The following is a 20,769-nucleotide window of genomic DNA, read 5'->3' on the forward strand; positions in this document are numbered from 1 at the left end:
TGGAGATAAAAGGTACAGCCTAAGAAATACAGTCAATAGCACTATAATAGCAGTGTATGGTGACTGATGGTAGCTACACTTGTGGTAAACATTGCATAACATAATGAAGTTCTCAATTACTGTACGCCTGAAACTAATACAACATTGCATACCAACTATACTTCAATTTAAAAAAAAAAAACAGCAGTGCTTGTGAAACTTGTCATTAAAAAAAAAGTAAAGTTTTCAGTCTCCTATAGAGTACATTTCTTCAAATCTTTGACTTCAAAAACAACTTTTCTTGTATGAATGATTTTCCTTCCTCAAGAAGGCTTATTTACTTACTTTTTAAGATTTATTTATTCATGAGAGACACAGAGAGAGAGGCAGAGACACAGGCAGAGAGAGAAACAGGCTCCATGCAGGGAGCCTGATGTGGGACTTGATCCTGGACCAGGATCATGCTCTAAGCCAAAGGCATATGCTCAACCGCTGAGCCACCTAGGCGTCCCAAGGCTTTAACCTAGCTAAATCTTTACTTCATCATTTTAGCCATTTCTGTATTACCAAAGTGAAAAGCTCGAGTCTTCTAATTGCAGAAGCCTATTTTTTCCTCCACCTCTAATATCTGTAAAACCCAATAAGAGGAGAAACATCAATTCCCAAACAGAAAAGCCTGCATGAGAACCTTTGGTGTTGGGATTATATAATTTGGTATTCTGAATCCAAATATTACTTTATATAAAATCTGTTGAAGTTGCCTGTGTCTCTGCCTCTCTCTGTGTGTGCCTCTCATGAATAAATGAATAAAAGCTTAAAAAAAGGGGGGGGGATGCCTGGATGGCTCAGCAGTTGAGCATCTGCCTTCGGCTCAGAGCATGATCCCAGAGTTCCAGGATCGAGTCCCACATCAGGCTCCCTGCATGGAGCCTGCTTCTCCCTCTGCCTGTGTCTCTGCCTCTGTTTCTGTCTCTCATGAATAAATAAATAAAATCTTAAAACAAAATAAAATAAAATAAAAAATAAAATCTTAAAACAAAAATCTGTTGAACCTCAAAAAAAAATCTGAAATAATGTGTGAGATTCCAAGGGAAAAAGGAAATTTGTTTTGTTTTGTTTGAATTTTTTTTTTTTTTTTGAAGAAAAAATTGGGCTGAAGGCAGCGCTAAACCACTGAGCCACCCGGGCTGCCCTATATATTTTGTTTTAGATAATAATCATAAAAATCAGATTAAAAGTAAAAAATAAAAGAATGGATGCAGACTAATGTTTCTTAAGAGTATCCTATGTTAGATGTTACATGAAAACAATAGCTCCATAGTAAATTAAGCTTAGGAAATGCTGGAAATGCTTTAAACATACCTAAAACAAATCTATTTACTCTGATTTCTCATAACCTTTAATAGGCTAACATGAATTAAATTTCCAAATACAGGGGCACTTGGGTGGCTCAGTAGTTGAGCATCTGCCATTGGCTCAGGTTGTGATCCAGGGGTCCTGGGATCAAGTCCCAATCAGGCTCCTGAAAGGGAGGCTGCTTCTCCCTCAGCCTATGTCTCTACCTCATTCTGCGTCTCTCATGAATAAATAAAATCTTTAAGTAAATAAATAAATCTCCAAATAGGGACCCCTGGGTGGCTTAGTAGTTGGGCATCTGCCTTTGGCTCAAGACGTGATCCTAGGATCCAGGATTGAGTCCTGCATTGAGCTCCTCGCAGGGAGCCTGCTTCTCTCTCTGCCTGTATCTCTGCCTCTCTTTCATGAATAAATGAATAAAGTCTTTAAAATAAATAAATAAATGCATAAATAAATAAGTCTCCAAATACACTTGGTTTCTGCAACTTTTATCACCAAGGAATTCGTTTTTTTAGGAGAATCTGTTTAGTAGTTTGGCAGCATAAACTTGGCAAAACTGGCTTACAAATTCAGCTGTTGTAATTCTTTGCTAGAGAAAACTTTCTGCTGTAGCCATGTATACACTTACAAGCAAATTTGGGTACTCTAGATACATCCCAAATTGAGAACTACTATATGAAACTTAAATAAAAATTACCCAAATTGAACCAAAATATATAAAGCAAACCTACATTTTTAAGTATACCAAATATTCAGACAATTTTCTTATTAAGACTTATACCTACCTGACTACGGTGCTCAATAGAATTTAATTCTTTGCCAGTTTTAAGTTCCAATGGCATTATCTTATATTTCGTTTTATATCCTCGATGTATTTTCACACCAACTGTGACATCTATTTTGCCTTTCAATCCAAACCTAGGGGACCAAATGCTTTCTTCAATATCCAATGAGTTTATGACTTCAATATTACATGTTGAATTATTGTTATTACCATCACTTGGCCTAAAAATTGAAACACAAAAATACTTCATTAGAACACTTAGCATACAGGCACCTGACTAGCTCAGGGGTTGAGTGTCTGCCTTTGGCTCAGGGCGTGATCCTGGGTTCCTGGGACTGAGTCTCGCACTGGGCTCTCCACCAGGAGCCTGCTCCTGCCTATGTCTCTGCCTCTCTCTGTGTCTCTCATGAATAAATTTTTAAAATCTTGAAAAAAAAAAAAAAGAATACTTAGCATGTTTCTCAAATGCTGGTATTGATTCTATTACACACAGAAAATGTGGGGATGGGAAACCATGAACATACCCTTACAGCAGTGATTCTCAAAGTGTGGTGCCTATGGGAGCAGCATCAGCATAGCCTGGGAACTTGTAATAACAGCAAATTCTCAGGTTCTACTCTAGACCTACTCAGTCAAAAGCTCTGCAGGTGAAGCCCAGCAATTTGTTTTACAAATCACTCTACAAGTGATTCTGATGCATGCTCAAGATAGAGAACCACTGTCCTAGAGCCTGTAACTCATGTAATATAAATCTTAATACTTCCCATCTATCCTTTTCAATTCACTCCTACTACAATCTTCCTAACTCAGGCCTTTATTTCCTCAGGTCTAGATTACTACAAAACTCTCACTATTTGAACTACTGAAGCTATAATACCAATCTGAATATGCTGGTATACAATGATTACAGTGATTAATATAAAATGGTTTGCATGTGGTTGTATCCAAGGTGGCAAGGAATGCATTCCTTCATCAACACCATATTAAACTGAGTAAGAATGAGCTGTCTTTCCCCATCACCTATGCAATGTGAGGCTTGATTATCAACCCTTCACTCCTACACTCCTTGTGACAATCTTCAAAGGACTTCTTGTGCTCAACATTTCCTCACTGTTTTCTTAATCATTAAATGAATCCATTTCTGCCACTACCAATATTTAAAACTAAGTACTCGGCATTGTTTTTTGTATTAAGGAGATTCTGACTTTACTATCTTAACTGTTGGGATCCCTGGGTGGCGCAGCGGTTTGGCGCCTGCCTTTGGCCCAAGGCGTGATCCTGGAGACCTAGGATCGAATCCCACGTCGGGCTCCCGGTGCATGGAGCCTGCTTCTCCCTCCGCCTGTGTCTCTGCCTCTCTCTCTCTCGATCTCTGTGTGTGACTATCATGAATAAATAAATAAATAAATAAATACTATCTTAACTGTTAAATAACCAAGAGCAGAGAAAGGATGGGAAAAAAGAAATATATAAATATCAAAGGAATAAGGAGATGAAAATAACGTTTCTTAAAGGATTTATTTATTTATTTGAGAAAGATAGAAAGAGAGAGCACAAACAGGGGGAAGGGCAGAGGGAGAAGGAGGTTCCCTGCTGAGCAGGAAGCCCAACGCGGGGCTCGATCCCAAGACCCTGGGATCATGACCTAAGCCAAAGGAAGCCGCTGCTTAACCAACTGAGCCACCCAGGTGCCCCTGAAAATAACTTTTATTATTATTTTTTTTAAAGATTTTATTTATTTATTCATTAGAGACACAGAGACACACACACACACACAGAGAGAGAGAGAGGCAGAGACACAGGCAGAGGGAGAAGCAGGCTCCATGCAGGGAGCCCGACGTGGGACTCAATCCTGGGTCTCCAGGATCACGACCTGGGCTGAAGGCGGCACTAAACCGCTGAGCCACCCAGGCTGCCCTGAAAATAACTTTTAAAGCCTCTTATACTTCTATCTAAGATGTACTCATTCCCTGAGAAGTAAGTTATTCTGCAGGAGAAAAGTCAGATAAGTGCTAACTTTTATTAATTCTATTCTAGACTCAAAGCCAGATAATATACTAAATCTAATAGAAATCTTACATGAAAAAGATAAATTTTCTAGTAATAAAATGGATTTTATATCATAAAAATCAAGATTTAAAAAGTATAAGAATTCTCTCAGAACACGATTTAGTTGACCTTGGTTTGCTAGTTTCACGTTATTTAGATCAACAGCTATTTCTTAACAAATGAGAATATTTTCTAAAAGAAAAAATCGGGATCCCTGAGTGGCGCAGCGGTTTGGCGCCTGCCTTTGGCCCAGGGCACGATCCTGGAGACCTGGGATCGAATCCCACATTGGGCTCCCAGTGCATGGAGCCTGCTTCTCCCTCTGCCTCTCTCTCTCTCTCTCTGTGACTATCATAAATAAAAATTAAAAAATAAATAAATAAAAATAAATAAAAGAAAAAAATCATATCTTCAGTAATTTTTTTTAACCATTTCAGGATGCTTCAAATATAATCTCCAGGGGATCCCTGGGTGGCGCAGCGGTTTGGCGCCTGCCTTTGGCCCAGGGCGCGATCCTGGAGACCCGGGATTGAATCCCACGTCGGGCTCCCGGTGCATGGAGCCTGCTTCTCCCTCTGCCTGTGTCTCTGCCTCTCTCTCTCTGTGTGTGACTATCATAAATAAAAAAAAAAAAAAAAAAAAAAAAAAAAAAAACAAATATAATCTCCAGGAATATACGTATACTTCTGCAATCTTTGAAGAAGACAACAGAGGAATTCAGGGAAGCTACAACTCATCTGAAATTTCTTTTTTTTTTTATCTGAAATTTCTTTTTTTTTTCTTTTTTAATTTTTATTTATGATAGTCACACACAGAGAGAGAGAGAGGCAGAGACACAGGCAGAGGGAGAAGCAGGCCCCATGCACCGGGAGCCCGATGTGGGATTCGATCCCAGGTCTCCAGGATCGCGCCCTGAGCCAAAGGCAGGCGCTAAACCGCTGCACCACCCAGGGATCCCCTATCTGAAATTTCTTAAATATTATTCTGTCTTCTCTCCCCAAATGTTATCTAATCATGTTACATATTCAAATATGCTCCCATGAAATAAAGCAAACTTTATTATTCATAAAATGTCACATGTATATTTAATAGAAGATAATGAAATTGAACTTTGCTACTAAAATTTATTCCCCTAGAAAATGAAATAATGTGACTTTAGACTTACATCTGTGGAATAAATGACAGTATTTCAATTTAACTATTATGATTTTAATCAACATAATGCTGTAAAACTCCTTCAAGAACCACCTGATGGGGCAGCCCGGATGGCTCAGTGGTTTAGCACCACCTTCAGCCAGGGCATGAACTTGGGGACCCAGGATCAAGTTCCATGTCAGGCTCCCTGCATGCAGCCTGCTTCTCCCTCTGCCTGTATCTCTGCCTCTCTCTGTGTGTGTGCGTCTCTCATGAGTAAATAAATAAAATCTTTAAAAAAAAAAAAAGAACTACCTGATGGAGAATATGATATCATGAAGATGAAGAAAATATATACTTACTACCTATGGGTGAGAAGGTTGTTTCTTCAAATGTGCTAAAGTTTTGCTGTTTGTTTTTTTTTAAAAACACTGGCTATAAACTGCTGTGAAAATGACACAAGCTAAAATACAGAGGAGCGCTTCCTTCACAAACAAACATAAAAGATTCCATTGGAAATAAACGAAACAAAAGTAATCTTACACCAAGATACAGAGATGAGAACACTGGTCTGGGAATCAAGAATCTTTACTGTAGGGACACCTGGGTGGCTCAGGTTGAGCGGCTGCCTTCCACTCAGGGCATGATTCTGGGATCCAGGATCAAGTCCCACATCGGGCTCCTGTGAAGAGCCTGCCTCTCCTTCTGCCTATGTCTCTGCCTCCGTGTGTGTGTGTGTGTCTCTCATGAATAAATAAATAAATCTTAAAAAAAAATAAATAAATAAAAAGAACCTTTACTGTAGGGTGCCTGGGTGGCTCAGTGGTTGAGCATTTGCCTTTGGCTCAGAGCATGATCCTGGGGTTCTTGGTCTTCTCACATGAAGCCTGTTCCTCCTTCTGCCTCTCTCTGTCCTTATGAATAAATAAATGAAATCTTTAACAACAAAACAAAAAGAATCTTTACTGTAGACTTAGCTCCACCACTGATTTTTGATATAAAACCTGGTAAGTCACACCACTCACTGGACCTCAATCTCCTTATTTGAAATCTAGGAGTTGATCTCAAAAATCCCTTTGAGGGGACACCTGGGTGGCTCAGCGGTTGAGTGCCTGCCTTTGGCTCGGGGAGTGATCCCAGAGTCTGGGGATCGAATCCCGCGAACAGCTCCCTGCATGAAGCCTGCTTCTCCCTCTGCCTGTATTCTGCCTCTCTGTGTGTCTCTCATAAATAAATAAATAAAATCTTTTAAAACATAAATAAATATGGGATCCCTGGGTGGCGCAGTGGTTTGGCGCCTGCCTTTGGCCCAGGGCGTGATCCTGGAGACCCGGAATCGAATCCCACATCGGGCTCCCGGTGCATGGAGCCTGCTTCTCCCTCTGCCTGTGTCTCTGCCTCTTTCTCCCTCTCTCTCTCTGTGATAAATAAAATAAAATATAAATAAATAAATAAATAAATAAATAAATAAATAAATAAATAAATAAATAAGTAAATAAATAAATAAAATTTAACCAAAAGAAAAAACACGCAGAAAACATGCTAAAACAATTAAACAGTAAAAGAAAAGCTAGTATCTGAAAAAAGGAAAAAGGATATCCACTACAACTTTAATTCTCAAGCAAATTTAAATAACTCCAAAGTAAATAATAAGAAATAGAAAGGTGCATACTGAGGGACAGTAACAAAGTATAAAGAAATAATTAGGAACAACAGAAAACAAAAATTAAGTCTGTAATTATTACAGATAATCAGTAGAGACTAGAATGACAGAAATACTACAAAACAATGAAAGAAATCAGGAAAAAAATGACTACTTAATAAACACATATCTGTTTATCACAGTGAAGACTAAGGCACCGAGACCCACCCACTCCTCTAGACAGAGGCAATCTGCTCCAAAGAAAGCAGATTTTCTAAATTTAACCCATTTATTACAGCTTTTTTTCTTCCTTAAGGGAGAGAGCTACTGGTAAATTTAAGACCATCACAGAAAAAAAGAATATGAAAAATAAACCCAATTCGAACAGCAAGATAAGCCTCATTTTTTTACTACTACTATTATTAAAATGTGTATCGAAATCCTGACAAACTGATTGTAGTGATGGTTACACAACTCTACAAATACAATGAAAGTCATTGAATTATAAATAATAATAATTAAATAAAAATAATTGAAATCTCGATACAGGTCACTTAATGATAGCAACCTTCTAAAATGATTACAAAATTCTCAGAGAATTCCAGCAGTATGTAAAAGGTTGTAAAATTTCCACTTTTTTTTTAATTTCCAAATATTTCTGATGAAACAGACTATTTCTGAGACTTTATTTATTTATTTATTTATTTATTTATTTATTTATTTATGAGAGAGAGAGAGAGAGAGGCAGAGACACAGGTAGAGGGAGAAGCAGGCTCCATGCAGGGAGCCCAACGCAGGACTCAATCCCGGGACTCCAGGATCACACCTTGGGCCAAAGGCAGGCACTAAACTGCTGAGCCACCCAGGGATTCCCCCCATTTCTGAGACTTTAACGCCAAGAAATAACTGTCCCATATGTCAACCCTTCCACTTACATGCCCTCATTCGTCCTCCAGCGCTCAAGACATAGCTGACCTCTCATCCCTCAGGATGAATTGTCCTCTCTCTATGGAATTCTCCCCATTGGCATATGAACTCACTATATCTCCCATCCTCATTTTTTTTTTAAGATTTTATTTATTTATGAGAGACACACAGAGAGAGAGAAAGAGGCAGAGACACAGGCAGAGAGAGAAGCAGGCTCCATGCAGGGAGCCCGACATGGGACTCGATCTCGGGTCTCCAGGATCATGCCCTGGGCCCAAGGTGGCGCTAAACCACTGAGCCACCCAGGCTGCCTTATCTCCCATCTTTAAAACAACAACAAGCCTCTCTTAGCCCCACATAAGCCTCTGGCTACCAATCCATTCTACATGCCCCTCATAGAACAACTTCTCAGTACAGCTGTCTACCTCTCGGTCTCCAAATCCTCCACTACCATTCTCTCTTGATACCTTCTTATCACATTTTGTCTCTTGGAATCACTGCTGACTATTCTTTCCCTCACACTCCATATCCAATTCAAAAACTATCAGTTCTTTTTTATTTTTTTAAGATTATTTATTTATTTATTCATGAGACAGAGAGAGAGAGAGGCAAAGACACAGGCAGAGGGAGAAGGAGGCTCCCTATGGGGAGCCCAACGTGGGACTCGATCCCAGAACTCCAGGATCACGCCCTGAGCCAAAGGCAGGCTCAGACACTCAACCACTGAGCCACCCAGGCATCCCCAAAAGAAATCTTAAAAAACACTGATATACAAAAATCAGAATATTTTAGTATAATGAAAATAGAATTTCTATTCTTTTTTTGTTCTAGAAAGACACTCAGGACTATAAGCCAAAAAAAGCTAATTTTACTAACTCGACCTTTAAAAAGCTTTAACTGCACGTACAGAATAAAATCCTGATCTGAACATATGAACACCATATAAACAAAATAAGTTTCTTACAGAGAGAGCTGCATCTTTGGGAAGTCACTTGAAGTGTATTGATGCATAAAATCTCCGGCCCATTTAGAAAATGAAGGAAGATACTCTTCTACTTCTTGTTTTACCTCCTCTTGATTCAAATTTAAGCGATACCTGCCAAAACAAGAGATGAAACAAGAAAGCACAAATATGAAAAAAGTAAATAAGGACCAAAACATCCAAACAAACAAGTTACCCATTAAGTAATCAATGGACGTAAAATATGATGTATACATGGGGCACCTGGCTGGCTCAGTCAGTGGAGCATGCAACTCTTGATCTTGGTGTCGTAAGTTTGAGCCCCATATTGGGGACAGAGTTTACTAAAAAAATAAATAAAATCATTTTTATAAATATGGGGTACACATACAATGGAATATTATTCAGTATTAAAATGGAAGAGAGCACAGCCCTATCAGTTCTCCTAAAGAACTGGTTCAGCAGAGAAGACAAAATTAGCAACTCTAGTTCTGCCAAGGTTGTTTCTCCTGAGCACAGTAGCAACCTCAAGCTGAAAGAGAAGATGAAATTCCTCAGGGGAGCAACTGCTTTTTTTTTTTTAAGATTTTATCCATTTATTCATGAGAGCCACAGAAAGAGAGAGGGGCAGAGACATAGGCAGAGGGAGAAGCATGCTCCATGCAGGAGGCCTGATGTGGGACTCGATTCCAGGACTCCAGGATCACACCCTGGGCTGAAGGCAGGTGCCAAACCACTAAGCCACCCAGGCGTCCCAAGGGAGCAACTGCTAATACCAGAAAGCCCCAAATGATCACATAGACTACCAGAGGCAAAGCTATCCTTGCAAAAGGCTGCTTGAAATCTGGCTGTTTCCAGTTGATAAAAGAAGATGTAGGTAAGGATGTGAGAAAACAAGGATTCATACATTGCAAAAATATAAATTGGGACAATGCCTATCAGAGTAATTTGACAATAATTATCAAAATGTTATTTCTTTTTCTTTTTTTTAAGTTGCATTGATTTAAGTAATCTCTTCACCCAACATAGGGCTCAAACTCACAACCCCAAGATCAAGAGTTGCATGCTTTTCTAACTGAACCAGTCAGGCCACTCTCAAAATTTTATTTTATTTTATTTTATTTTATTTTATTTTATTTTATTTTATTTTATTTTTTTCACTCTCAAAATTTTAGATGTACCCAAACTGGATCCTGTCCTGGAAGGAAAAAAATGCTATAAAGGACATTATTGGACAAAAATGTGGAGATCAGACAAAAGTATTGTATCAATATTAAATTTCCTAAAGTTGAAACTGTACTGTGGGTACATAAAGAAATTTTATGTAAGAATTCCTATTCTTAGGAAATAAGTACTATACATCATGACTTTTACTTCAGGGGCATAAGCCCTGAGCACACCTGGGTCAGCATTAGTGACAATGTGTAATGAGCCAAAGTCCTTGGCTAGCAGCAGGATGCCACACCATGCACGTAGGCCCCAACATGCCGGGCCCCAGCCACAAGGCTGTGTGGGGAAAAGAAGCCTGAAAGCAAGGTGAGCAAGACCAGCTCTACCCACTGCAGTGGAGGCTCCTGAGCCCACAAGGCACACCAGGATGTCCAGCCTATGGCCGGTGTCTTCATGGTATATAGCCCATCATATATGTCATGATATATACTATTTAATATTAGAAGAAGAATCTATACACACACACACACACACACTTATTTAACAGGTTAATCCAAGTAAAGAATATATGGATATTGGGCAGCCCGGGTGGCTCAGCGGTTTAGTGCCACCTTCAGCCAGGGTCTGACCCTGGAGACCCGGGATCCAGTCCCACGTCAGGCTCCTTGCATAGAGAGCCTGCTTCTCCCTCTGCCTGTGTCTCTGCCTCTCTCTCTCTCTCTCTCTCTCTCTGTGTGTCTCTCATGAATAAATAAATAAAATCTTTAAAAATATATATAAAGAAATTAAAAAAGAAAGAATATATAGATATTATCTAAACTAACCTTGCAACTTTTCTCTAAATTTGAAATTATTTCCAAATAAAAAGTTTTTTTTAATATTTTAAGTGCATATATTCCCTAGCCCAACAATTCTAAGTATTTAACCCAGATATACACCCTAGAGCTATGAAATAAAGAATGTATAAAGGTATTTCTTTTATTTTAAAGACTTATTTACTTATATGAGAAGCAGAGGAGAGAGAGGGAGAAATCATGTGCAGAGGTAGGACCACAGGGGGACAGGGAAAGAATCTCAAGCAGACTCCACCCTGAGCATAGAGCCCAACACATGGCTCGATCCCACAACCCCGAGATCGTGACCTGGGCCAAAATCAAGAGTTGGACGCTCAACCAACTGCACCACCCAGATGCCCCTAAAAGTATTTCTTACAGGATTGCTAACAAAACCAAAGATTGAAATACTTAAATAAATAATATGAAATATTTATTTAAGAGGGGGGATACTTAAATAAATTATAGTACATCCATATAATGAAACATTATGCCATTATTAAAAAATAATGGGATGCCCAGGTGACTCAGCAGTTGAGTGCCTGCCTTCGGCCCAGGGTGTGATCCTGGAATACTGGGATCAAGTCCCACATCAGGCTCCTTGCATGGAGCCTGCTTCTCCCTCTGCCTGTGTCTCTGCCTCTCTCTCTCTCTGTGTCTCTCATAAATAAATAAAATTAAATTTATTAAAAAAAAATAATAAGACAGCTCAGGGGTGCCTGGGTGGCTCAGTCCATTGAGTGTCCAACTCTGGATATCAGCTCAGGTCATGATCCTAGGAGCTGAGACTGACCCTGCATCAGGCTCAGCACTGGGCTGGGTGTGGAGCCTGCTCAAGTTTCTCTCTCTCCCTTTTTTTCTGCCCCTAACCCCCACTGCAAGCTCTCTCTCCAAAAAAAAAAAAAAAAAAGAAGAAGAAGAAGAGAGACAGCTCAGTAAGTACAGATACAGAATGTTCACCAAGATTTAATCTTCAAGTGCATAATAATGTGCATAGTATTCTACAATTTACCTAACAAAAAAATATATGTGTATATACACATACACATACATTGTCACACATAAATGTTTGAAATCTCTAAGAAAGAACATACAAGAAACTGATAACAGGGACGCCTGAGTGGCTCAGCAGTTAACTGTCTGCCTTTGGCTCAGGGCATGATCCTGGAGTCCCAGGATCGAATCCCATATTGGGCTCCTTGCATGGCGCCTACTTCTCCTGTCTCTGCCTCTCTCTCTGCCTCTCATGAATAAGTAAATTTTTTTTTTTTTTTTTTTTATGATAGTCACAGAGAGAGAGAGAGAGGCAGAGACACAGGCAGAGGAAGAAGCAGGCTCCATGCACCGGGAGCCCAACGTGGGATTCGATCCCGGGTCTCCAGGATCGCGCACCTGGGCTAAAGGCAGGCGGTAAACCACTGCGCCACCCAGGGATCCCATGAATAAGTAAATAGAATCAAGAAAGAAAGGAAAGAAAGGAAAGAAAGGAAAGAAGGAAAGAAAGGAAGAAAGGAAGAAAGAAAGAAAAGAAGAAAGAAAGAAAGAAAGAAAGAAAGAAAGAAAGAAAGAAAGAAAGAAGAAAGAAAGAAAAGAAGAAAGAAAGAAAGAAAAAAGAAAGAAAGAAAGAAAGAAAGAAAGAAAGAAAGAAAGAAAGAAAGAAAGAAAGAAAGAAAGAGAAAGAAACTGATAACAGTGGTTGCCTTTGGGGAGAGGAACTAGGTGATGAAGATGTGGGAAGAAAGGACTTACTTCTTAACATATATTCTATACCATATACCATATACAATATGGTATAGACAAATTTATAACCTTTTTAGGAATAATAATTTATTATTTTAAAAAATACTACACAATTGGGTAATCTTTCTAAATAACTTCCTCCAGTGATCTTGGAGCTGTTCTTCATTGTCATGATCTCCTTAGGTAAATTCTTCTCAGTGTTCTAGTTTTCACAGAGCAGATAGTCTATAACTAGTTATTTAATGTCTTCTGCATTAAATTCTCCCTTTTTAATTTTAGCCAAGTCACAGCAAAACAACATGTAACAGCCTTTCTTGAGGGATCCCTGGGTGGCGCAGCGGTTTGGCGCCTGCCTTTGGCCCAGGGCGCGATCCTGGAGACCCGGGATCGAATCCCACGTCGGGCTCCCGGTGCATGGAGCCTGCTTCTCCCTCTGCCTGTGTCTCTGCCTCTCTCTCTCTCTGTAACTATCATAAATAAATAAAAAAAAATTAAAAAAAAAAAAAACAGCCTTTCTTGAGATTATAAAGATACTTAAGGTAGGATCTTTAAGCCTAGACTTTTAAAGGTATTAACAAGAGGGTAGAGCAAAAAAGATAAAAACTTGGGACACCTGAGGGGCTTAAGCGGTTAAGCATCTAACTCTTCTTTTGTTTTATTTTTTTTAAGATTTTATTTATCCATAGACACAGAGAGAGAGAGAGAGAGGCAGAGACACAGGCAGAGGGAGAAGCAGGCTCCACGCAGGGAGCCCAATGTGGGACTCGATCCCGGGACTCCAGGATCACACCCCAGGCTGCAGGAGGCGCCAAACCGCTGCGCCACTGGGCTGCCTTTTGTTTTATTTTTAAAAGATTTTATTTGGGATCCCAGGTGGCTCAGTCACTTAGGCATCTCCCTACATCTACCTCTCTCATAAATAAATTAATAAAATCTTAAAAAAAAAAAGATTCTATTAATGTATTTGAGAGTGAGAGTACAAGCATGAGCAAGGAGAGGGGGAAAGGGAGAAACAGAGGGAGAAGCAGGCTCCCCACTGAGCGGGGAACCCAATGCAGGGCTCAATCCCAGGACCCTACATCAAGACCTGAGCCAAAAGCAGATGTTTAACAGACTGAGCCACACAAGCACCCCTAATAAGAATATTTCTGTGAAAAAAGATGGTCTCCAATAGGAGTCATAACAGAAACAGCAGAATATGCCAACCCCTCTGCATGTAGTCACTCATAAAATGCCAACGATCAGCCATTTGTGGGTTTATGTATATTCTCTCTACTGTCACAAAAAGTCTACAAAATTGATATTATCACCTTTTTCAAAATCTTCAAGTAACCTATTCAACCCCAAAACTGGTAAAGGTAGAATTTTAAACAAGGTCAATCTAACTCCCAAACTCATAGAATTTAGTGTGTCACATTTCTAGAAGTAAGGCAAAACATATTTCACACTCGCGGAGAGCAGCTGGAGAGTCTACTGTGCACGTGTACAGAATATCCAGCTATTTTTAGCTCAAAGGTTTCTATTCTGCAATTTTAGAAGCTCTTCACAGAACTGCAGGGGGTACTACAAATCCAGATCTGCATTCCAGTATTACTCTGATTTATATTTAATAGTCCAAAAACCAATACCTTATAGATTCCAGGAAAGAAGTCCTATAATTAAATAGTACCTCCAGTACATCTTGTAATTACTTACATTTCCTTGAGATGCCGTATTTCTTGAACAGTTTGAAAAGCAAATTCTTGTAGTTTTTCTGGGGCAAAGCTATTACTTATTGCTTTTTGAAATACTTCATGAAGGACCGTACCAATCAGCATTTGGCGTGTGGCTAGATCAGAGCTCTATTCAAAGAAATCACACATTTTATTTCAAACATATTAATAGACATGATCCCATACTTATTACTTATCCTATTAAACCACCACAGGGACGACTGGGTGGCTCAGTGGTTGAATGTCAGTCTTCGGCTCAGGGCATGATCCCAGAGTCCCAGGATGAAGTCCCACACCGGGCTCCCTGCATGAAGCCTGCTTCTCCCTCTGCCTATGTCTCTGCCTCTCTCTCTCTCTGTCTCTCATGAGTAAATAAATAAAATCTTTAATTAATAAATAAATAAACAAACAAAACCACCACAGCTGGCAGCCCGGGTGGCTCAGCGGTTTAGCACTGCCTTCAGCCCAGGGTGTGATCCTGGAGACCCAGTATTGAGTCCCACCTCAGGCTCCCTGCAGGGGAGCCTGCTTCTCCCTCTGTCTGTGTCTCTGCCTCTCTCTCTCAGTGTCTCTCATGAATAAATAAATAAATCAAAAATAAAAATAAAAATAGGGCAGCCCGGGTGGCTCAGTGGTTTAGCGCCTGCCTTTGGCCTAGGGCGTGATCCTGGAGACCCAGGATCCAGTCCCACATCGGGCTCCCTGCATGGAGCCTGCTTCTCCATCTCCCTGTGTGTCTCTGCCTCTCATTAATAAATAGAATCATAAATAAACAAACAAATAAATAAATATAATTGACAACTAAGACTACTGGAAAATGTCTATTTAGGTATTTCTCCTTCCTTTATTTTTTTTGCTCAGCTGTATTTTTGGTTTTCTACATACATTTAAATTATATAATCTTAAAAAATATCCTGAAAGGAAGAAACCGTTTAACAAATGAAACCGAGGTTCATCAACAAATGGCACTGAAACAAAGAGGGTGAGTACAAGGCAGAACTTATATAGACTAAAAGAAATTTAGTGGACATACCAACCAAACATAATACAAAGACCTTGTCTGGGGGCAGGCACCTGACTGGCTCAGTCAGAGCACACAAATCTTGATCTCAGAGTTGTGGGTTCAAGCCCCACATTGGGGTTAGTGACTAGTTAAAATCTTAAGGGGTCCTTGGGTGGCTCAGTTGGCTAAGCATCTGACTCTTGGTATCTGCTCAGGTCATGATCTCGCGGTCATGGGATCAAGCCCCAAGATGAGCTTAGTGCTCAGTGTGGACTCTCTTCAAATTTTCTCTCCCTCTCCCTCCCATGCTCTCAGATAAATAAAATCTTTAAAAAATAAAATATATAAAATATTTTTAAAAAAAGAAAGATAAAAAGAAAAGACCTTGTTGGATTCTGACTGATTCTAACAAACTAAGTAAAGATTTTTATTTTATTTTATTTATTTTTTTTTCTTAAATTTTTATTTATTTATGATAGTCACAGAGAGAGAGAGAGAGGCAGAGACATAGGCAGAGGGAGAAGCAGGCTCCATGCACCAGGAGCCCGATGTGGGATTCGATCCTGGGTCTCCAGGATCACACCCTGGGCCAAAGGCAGGCACTAAACCGCTGCGCCACCCAGGGATCCCAAGATTTTTATTTTAAAGATTTATTTATTCATGAGAGCCACACAGAAAGATGCAGAGATATAGGCAGAGGGAGAAACTGGCTCCTCGCAGGGAGCCCACTGTGGGATTCGATCCCGGACCCCAGGATCATGCCCTGAGCTGAAGACGGACGTTCAACCGCTGAGCCACCCAAGCGTCCCAAAGATATTTTTGGGGGACTTTATTATTTGAAAGAGAGAGAACATGTGCACACAAGTGAGTGAGAGAGAGCAAGAATAGGGGAGAAGGGCAGAGGGAAAGAGAGAGAAGCAGACTCCCCAGAGTGGAGAGCCCAATACAGGGCTCGATCCCAGGACCCCAGGATCATGACCTGAGCCTAAGGCAGACACTTAATCGACTGAGCCACCCAGGAACCTCTAAAAAGATATTTTCAATAAAAGACATTAAAGGGGCACCTGGTGGCACAGTTGGTTAAGTGTCTGATTGTGGATTTCAGCTCAGATCACTCTCTCTGGCTCATGAGGTGGAGCTGTCAGTGGCTATGAGCTGAGCATGGAGCCTGCTTGAGATTTTCTCTCTCTCTAAAAATCACAAAAAAATAAAAATAAAAAAGATATTATAGATAAACTAGGCAGTATATTAATTTAAGGGAATTACTGTTAATTGTATTGTGTATGGTAAAGATATGTTTATACTTTTAAAAGATCCTCAGCTTTCATGTACTTGCAAAATAATGTAATGTTTGGAAACAGTAAAATAGATACACAGCATTTACTTTTTTAAAAAAAAAAAGTGTAAAAGTGCTCTCTAACTCTAAAACCCTGTAGAAATATTAGCTGTTAAAATTATTCACCCTAAAAGTTTCACTCAGGACAGCTCTTCTCATACACCTAATACTACTGGCTATGCTTGTGCCAGAAATCAGCATGTCTGGATATAGAATCAAATATCCAAAATCTTCATCTATTATCCAAGTATCAGATAGGCAGTCTCCCTCCAAATGAATGATGTCCCCTGGCTCCACTGGTACAGAGCACCTACAAATAAAGCAAAGTATACATAGTTTAGAATCCTATGTTTAAACATATTAAGGAAGTGTCAAAAAGTAAATGAATATTTTATCAAAGGAATAGTATTTGTAAATTTCTGGGTCTTCAAAAAAATTTAATACCAAGGTGTAGTCTTTTGAATGACTCCTGGTCACTCTACTCCTTTCTACCTTTGAAATACACCTGAGAATACTCAGGGGTTTTCCTTAAATATCAAAAAGGAAAACTGCTTGGTATTAGCATCACCTACTGTAAAAGCTATCAAATCTTTAATAGTGTTAATACATAGCTCCAATTATGGATTAGGTTGTTTCAATAATAATTCTCTCATTGTTAAGACTTATAGCATGTCTACAGCTTCTGTAAGTCTTGAGGCATAATGCCAAACCCAATGTGTTAAGAATAAAATCATATTTATAATTTTTATCTAGACAAAGAGTCTAATAGACAAAATTAGACCTCCACTTTCTCTGCATTTCCCTTTCACCTCTCACATACCATACTTTGCTGAGTAGAGAAATCTAGGATTTAAGAATGTTCTCATGTTGTAATTAATTTTGCTATTAATGAAAACAATTATGAGTTTTAAGCTACAATCTTAAAACAAAATGTATTAGGAAATTTCAGAAGTAGTCATTTAATAAGGCCCTTTGTAGTTAATTTTCAAATGACAATTAAAATCAAGTTTTGGAATAAGGGCCTTGAAATGCTGGGGTAACAAGCACAATTTTTACATGGTATTAGTTCAAGTTCATATCTTCTCCCTTTATTAACAATTAAATTATAGCAACATCCACACAAGTCCATATGAGGAGTTTTAAAATGGTAATCTTAAGCCAGATCAGTGCCCAGTCACACGAAAATTACCAGTCATTCCTAAGGATACACAGTTCTTTATATTCTAGTGACTGGGAAGCAGTGATGATTAGGTGCTTTTCATGCTTTCCTTCTTCATTCTGTACAATACTGACTGCTAATACCAGGTACCGATTATCCACTCCTCGGCTCAGAACTGTTTTAGAAAAGGAAGCTTCCGTCTGCTTCTGAAATCTAAAGCATATACAAACAAAACTACTGTAGCATGAAATAAGAACCCATCCAATTTCCTTTAACAACAAACAAACCTTCTCAATTTTCTAGGTGTGTTTTTTCTAGAAAGCTTATCACAATGACCATCAGCTAAATAGGTAAAAATTAAGAGAGTAAAGGCATAGCAGAATTCCTATGATTAAAAACTTCCCAGAAGAAATGCCATTTAAAACATGTTTATGATATGGATTTTTCCAAATACTGTATAAGTTCTAGTGAGGAGCTCTGTGGGACATCCATGATCATGAGGATTAAGGATAAATTGCAAAACATAAAATAGCAAATTTCTACCACTGGTGCAAACCTCCCCAAAATACATGCAAAAGGAAATGTCTTGGACACTATTTTTTTTAGTAAATGAAAGGGCTATTTGTTAGGGAAAAGCATAGTGTGGGTGGTTTGCTGAAGTCCTACTGTGAACCACAGTATTTTATTAAACTTTAAGCCTACTTAGAAATCATCTACTCCAAACTACTATTTAATGAAGAAAATCCTTTTTTTTTTTTTTTTAAGATTTTATTTATTTATTTATTCATGAGAGACACAGGGAGAGAGGCAGAGACATAGGCAGAGAGAGAAGCAGGCTTCATGCAGGAACTCCAGGATCACACCCTGGGCGGAAGGCAGGTGCTCAACCTCTGAGCCAACCAGGCATCCCAAGAAAACCCTTCTTTAAAATCTCAGTGGGGATCCCTGGGTGGTGCAGCGGTTTGGCGCCTGCCTTTGGCCCAGGGCGCGATCCTGGAGACCCGGGATCGAATCCCACGTCGGGCTCCCGGTGCATGGAGCCTGCTTCTCCCTCTGCCTGTGTCTCTGCCTCTCTCTCTCTCTCTCTCTCTCTCTCTCTGTGACTATCATAAATACATTAAAAAAATTTTTGAAAAAAAAATAAAATCTCAGTGAAGGGCAGCCCAGGTGGCTCAGTGGTTGAGTGTCTGCCTCTGGCCCACGGCCTGATCCTGGAGACCCGGAATCGAGTCCCACATGGGGCTCCCTGCGTGGAGCCTGCTTCTCCCTCTGCCTGGGTCTCTGCCCCTCTCTGTCTCTTGTGAATAAATAAATAGATAAAAATCTTTAAAAAATAAAATAAAGTCTCAGTGAAAATCAACTAGCCCCTACCACCTAGAGAAAAGCAAGCTTAATAGCTATCATATTAGCTCATTCCTTCATTGAGTAACTCAGAAATTTCTTACTTATAATGGGCAAGTCAACTTCACAATACTTTTACACATTGATCCTAGCTGCCTGAAAACTATGCAGGATACTTTTTTTTAAAAAAGATTTTATTTGGGGGATCCCTGGGTGGCGCAGCAGTTTGGCGCCTGCCTTTGGCCCAGGGCGCGATCCTGGAGACCCGGAATCGAATCCCACATCGGGCTCCCGGTGCATGGAGCCTGCTTCTCCCTCTGCCTGTGTCTCTGCCTCTCTCTCTCTCTCTCTCTGTGACTATCATAAATAAATAAAAATAAAGATTTTATTTATTGGGACGCCTGGGTGACTCAGTGGTTTTAGCACCTGCCTTCCGCCCAGGGCATGATCCTGGAATTCCAGGATCAAGTCCTGCATCAGGCTCCCTGCATGGAGCCTGCTTCTACCTCTGCCTCTCTCTCTCTCTCTCTCTCTCTCTCTCTCTCTCTGTGTGTCTCTCATGAATAAACAAACTCTTTTTAAAAGAATAAAAAATAAAATAAATTTTAAAAAGAGATTTTATTTATTCATGGGAGACACAGAGAGGCAGAGACATAGGCAAAGAGAGAACCCTCGGGAGCCCAACGCAAGACTTGATTCCAGAACCCTACGATCACGACCTGAGCTGAAGGCAGACTCTCAACCAGAGCCACCCTGGTGCCCCTATGCCCCTATGCCCCTAATGGCTCTAGAAAATATTAAGTTTCTCAATACAATAGTCTTTCCAGTTTGACTACAGTCTTTGTCAGTGACTGTACAACAGAGTCTAAAATCATTACCTCTCTACACCCAACCCGAGGCTCTGTTACTTGGGGGGGTCGCCTCATTCACCTACTTCAGGAAGCCTCAGGCCATGAATTCCCCAAGGGCAGCCGGGATGCCTTAAGGATCTTGCAAAAGATAATGCTGATCAAAACTCAAAATGCACAGACCCGTCAACAATAATTAGCATCATTATTATTAATTGAAAATAATTCCACATCGTAATTGTGGGTCACGCTGCCCTGACCATTTAATCCAAGTCGAGAGTAGAGCGTTCTCCTGGGAGAAGTTTCTCCAACTAAACACTGAGAAAAGTACCTAGCAGCGGCAAGCTCCCTTTATGAAGGCATTTAAAGTGCTGGCCCTCCCCGAATTCCGCCAAGTGACACTAAGAGCAAACCATCAACTACTGGGTGAGCAGTCTTCGGGCTCCGGCCCCGAGGGTGGCGGCACAGAGAACTCCAGCTGCGGAAACCCGTCGCGCGCCCAGGGGTCTCCCCCCGGGTCTCCCCCCCCCCGCCCCCCCGCCCCGGCCCCGCTCCCGGAGGCGCGGTGCAGCCTCTCCCGCTCCCTCCTTTCAAATCTCCCGCCAGGATCCCAGGATCCTCCCAGGATCCCTCCGCTCACTGCTCCGCCGGCGGCTCAGTCTCTCCCCCGAGACTCTTCTTCAGCAGCCCCAGCTCTTCCAGTAGCGCCATGTCGGGCGCGGAAAATGCAAACCGTGGTCAGGTAAAACCCGGGAAACCAGCGGCTCCAACGAAAAAAAGAAGCGCGCGTCTGTA

At 40.4% G+C, this 20,769-nt stretch overlaps 1 protein-coding gene across 1 annotated transcript in view; it reads right to left on the reverse strand.

Moving 5' to 3' along the window:
• DNA2 (DNA replication helicase/nuclease 2) overlaps window positions 1-20,769 on the reverse strand; it is a 57,854-nt gene extending 37,085 nt beyond the window's left edge. The window contains exons 1-6 of the mRNA XM_038534133.1: window positions 20,615-20,769; window positions 17,816-17,998; window positions 16,753-16,936; window positions 14,271-14,416; window positions 8,836-8,967; window positions 2,121-2,340 (exon numbers count right to left, since the gene is read on the reverse strand). Coding sequence (XP_038390061.1) covers window positions 2,121-2,340; window positions 8,836-8,967; window positions 14,271-14,416; window positions 16,753-16,936; window positions 17,816-17,998; window positions 20,615-20,685 — 936 coding nt within the window. The 5' untranslated portion in view covers window positions 20,686-20,769. The remainder of the gene's footprint in view (window positions 1-2,120; window positions 2,341-8,835; window positions 8,968-14,270; window positions 14,417-16,752; window positions 16,937-17,815; window positions 17,999-20,614) is intronic.

Source organism: Canis lupus, chromosome 4 (assembly GCF_011100685.1).
Source record: "Canis lupus familiaris isolate Mischka breed German Shepherd chromosome 4, alternate assembly UU_Cfam_GSD_1.0, whole genome shotgun sequence".
NCBI lineage: Eukaryota > Metazoa > Chordata > Mammalia > Carnivora > Canidae > Canis > Canis lupus.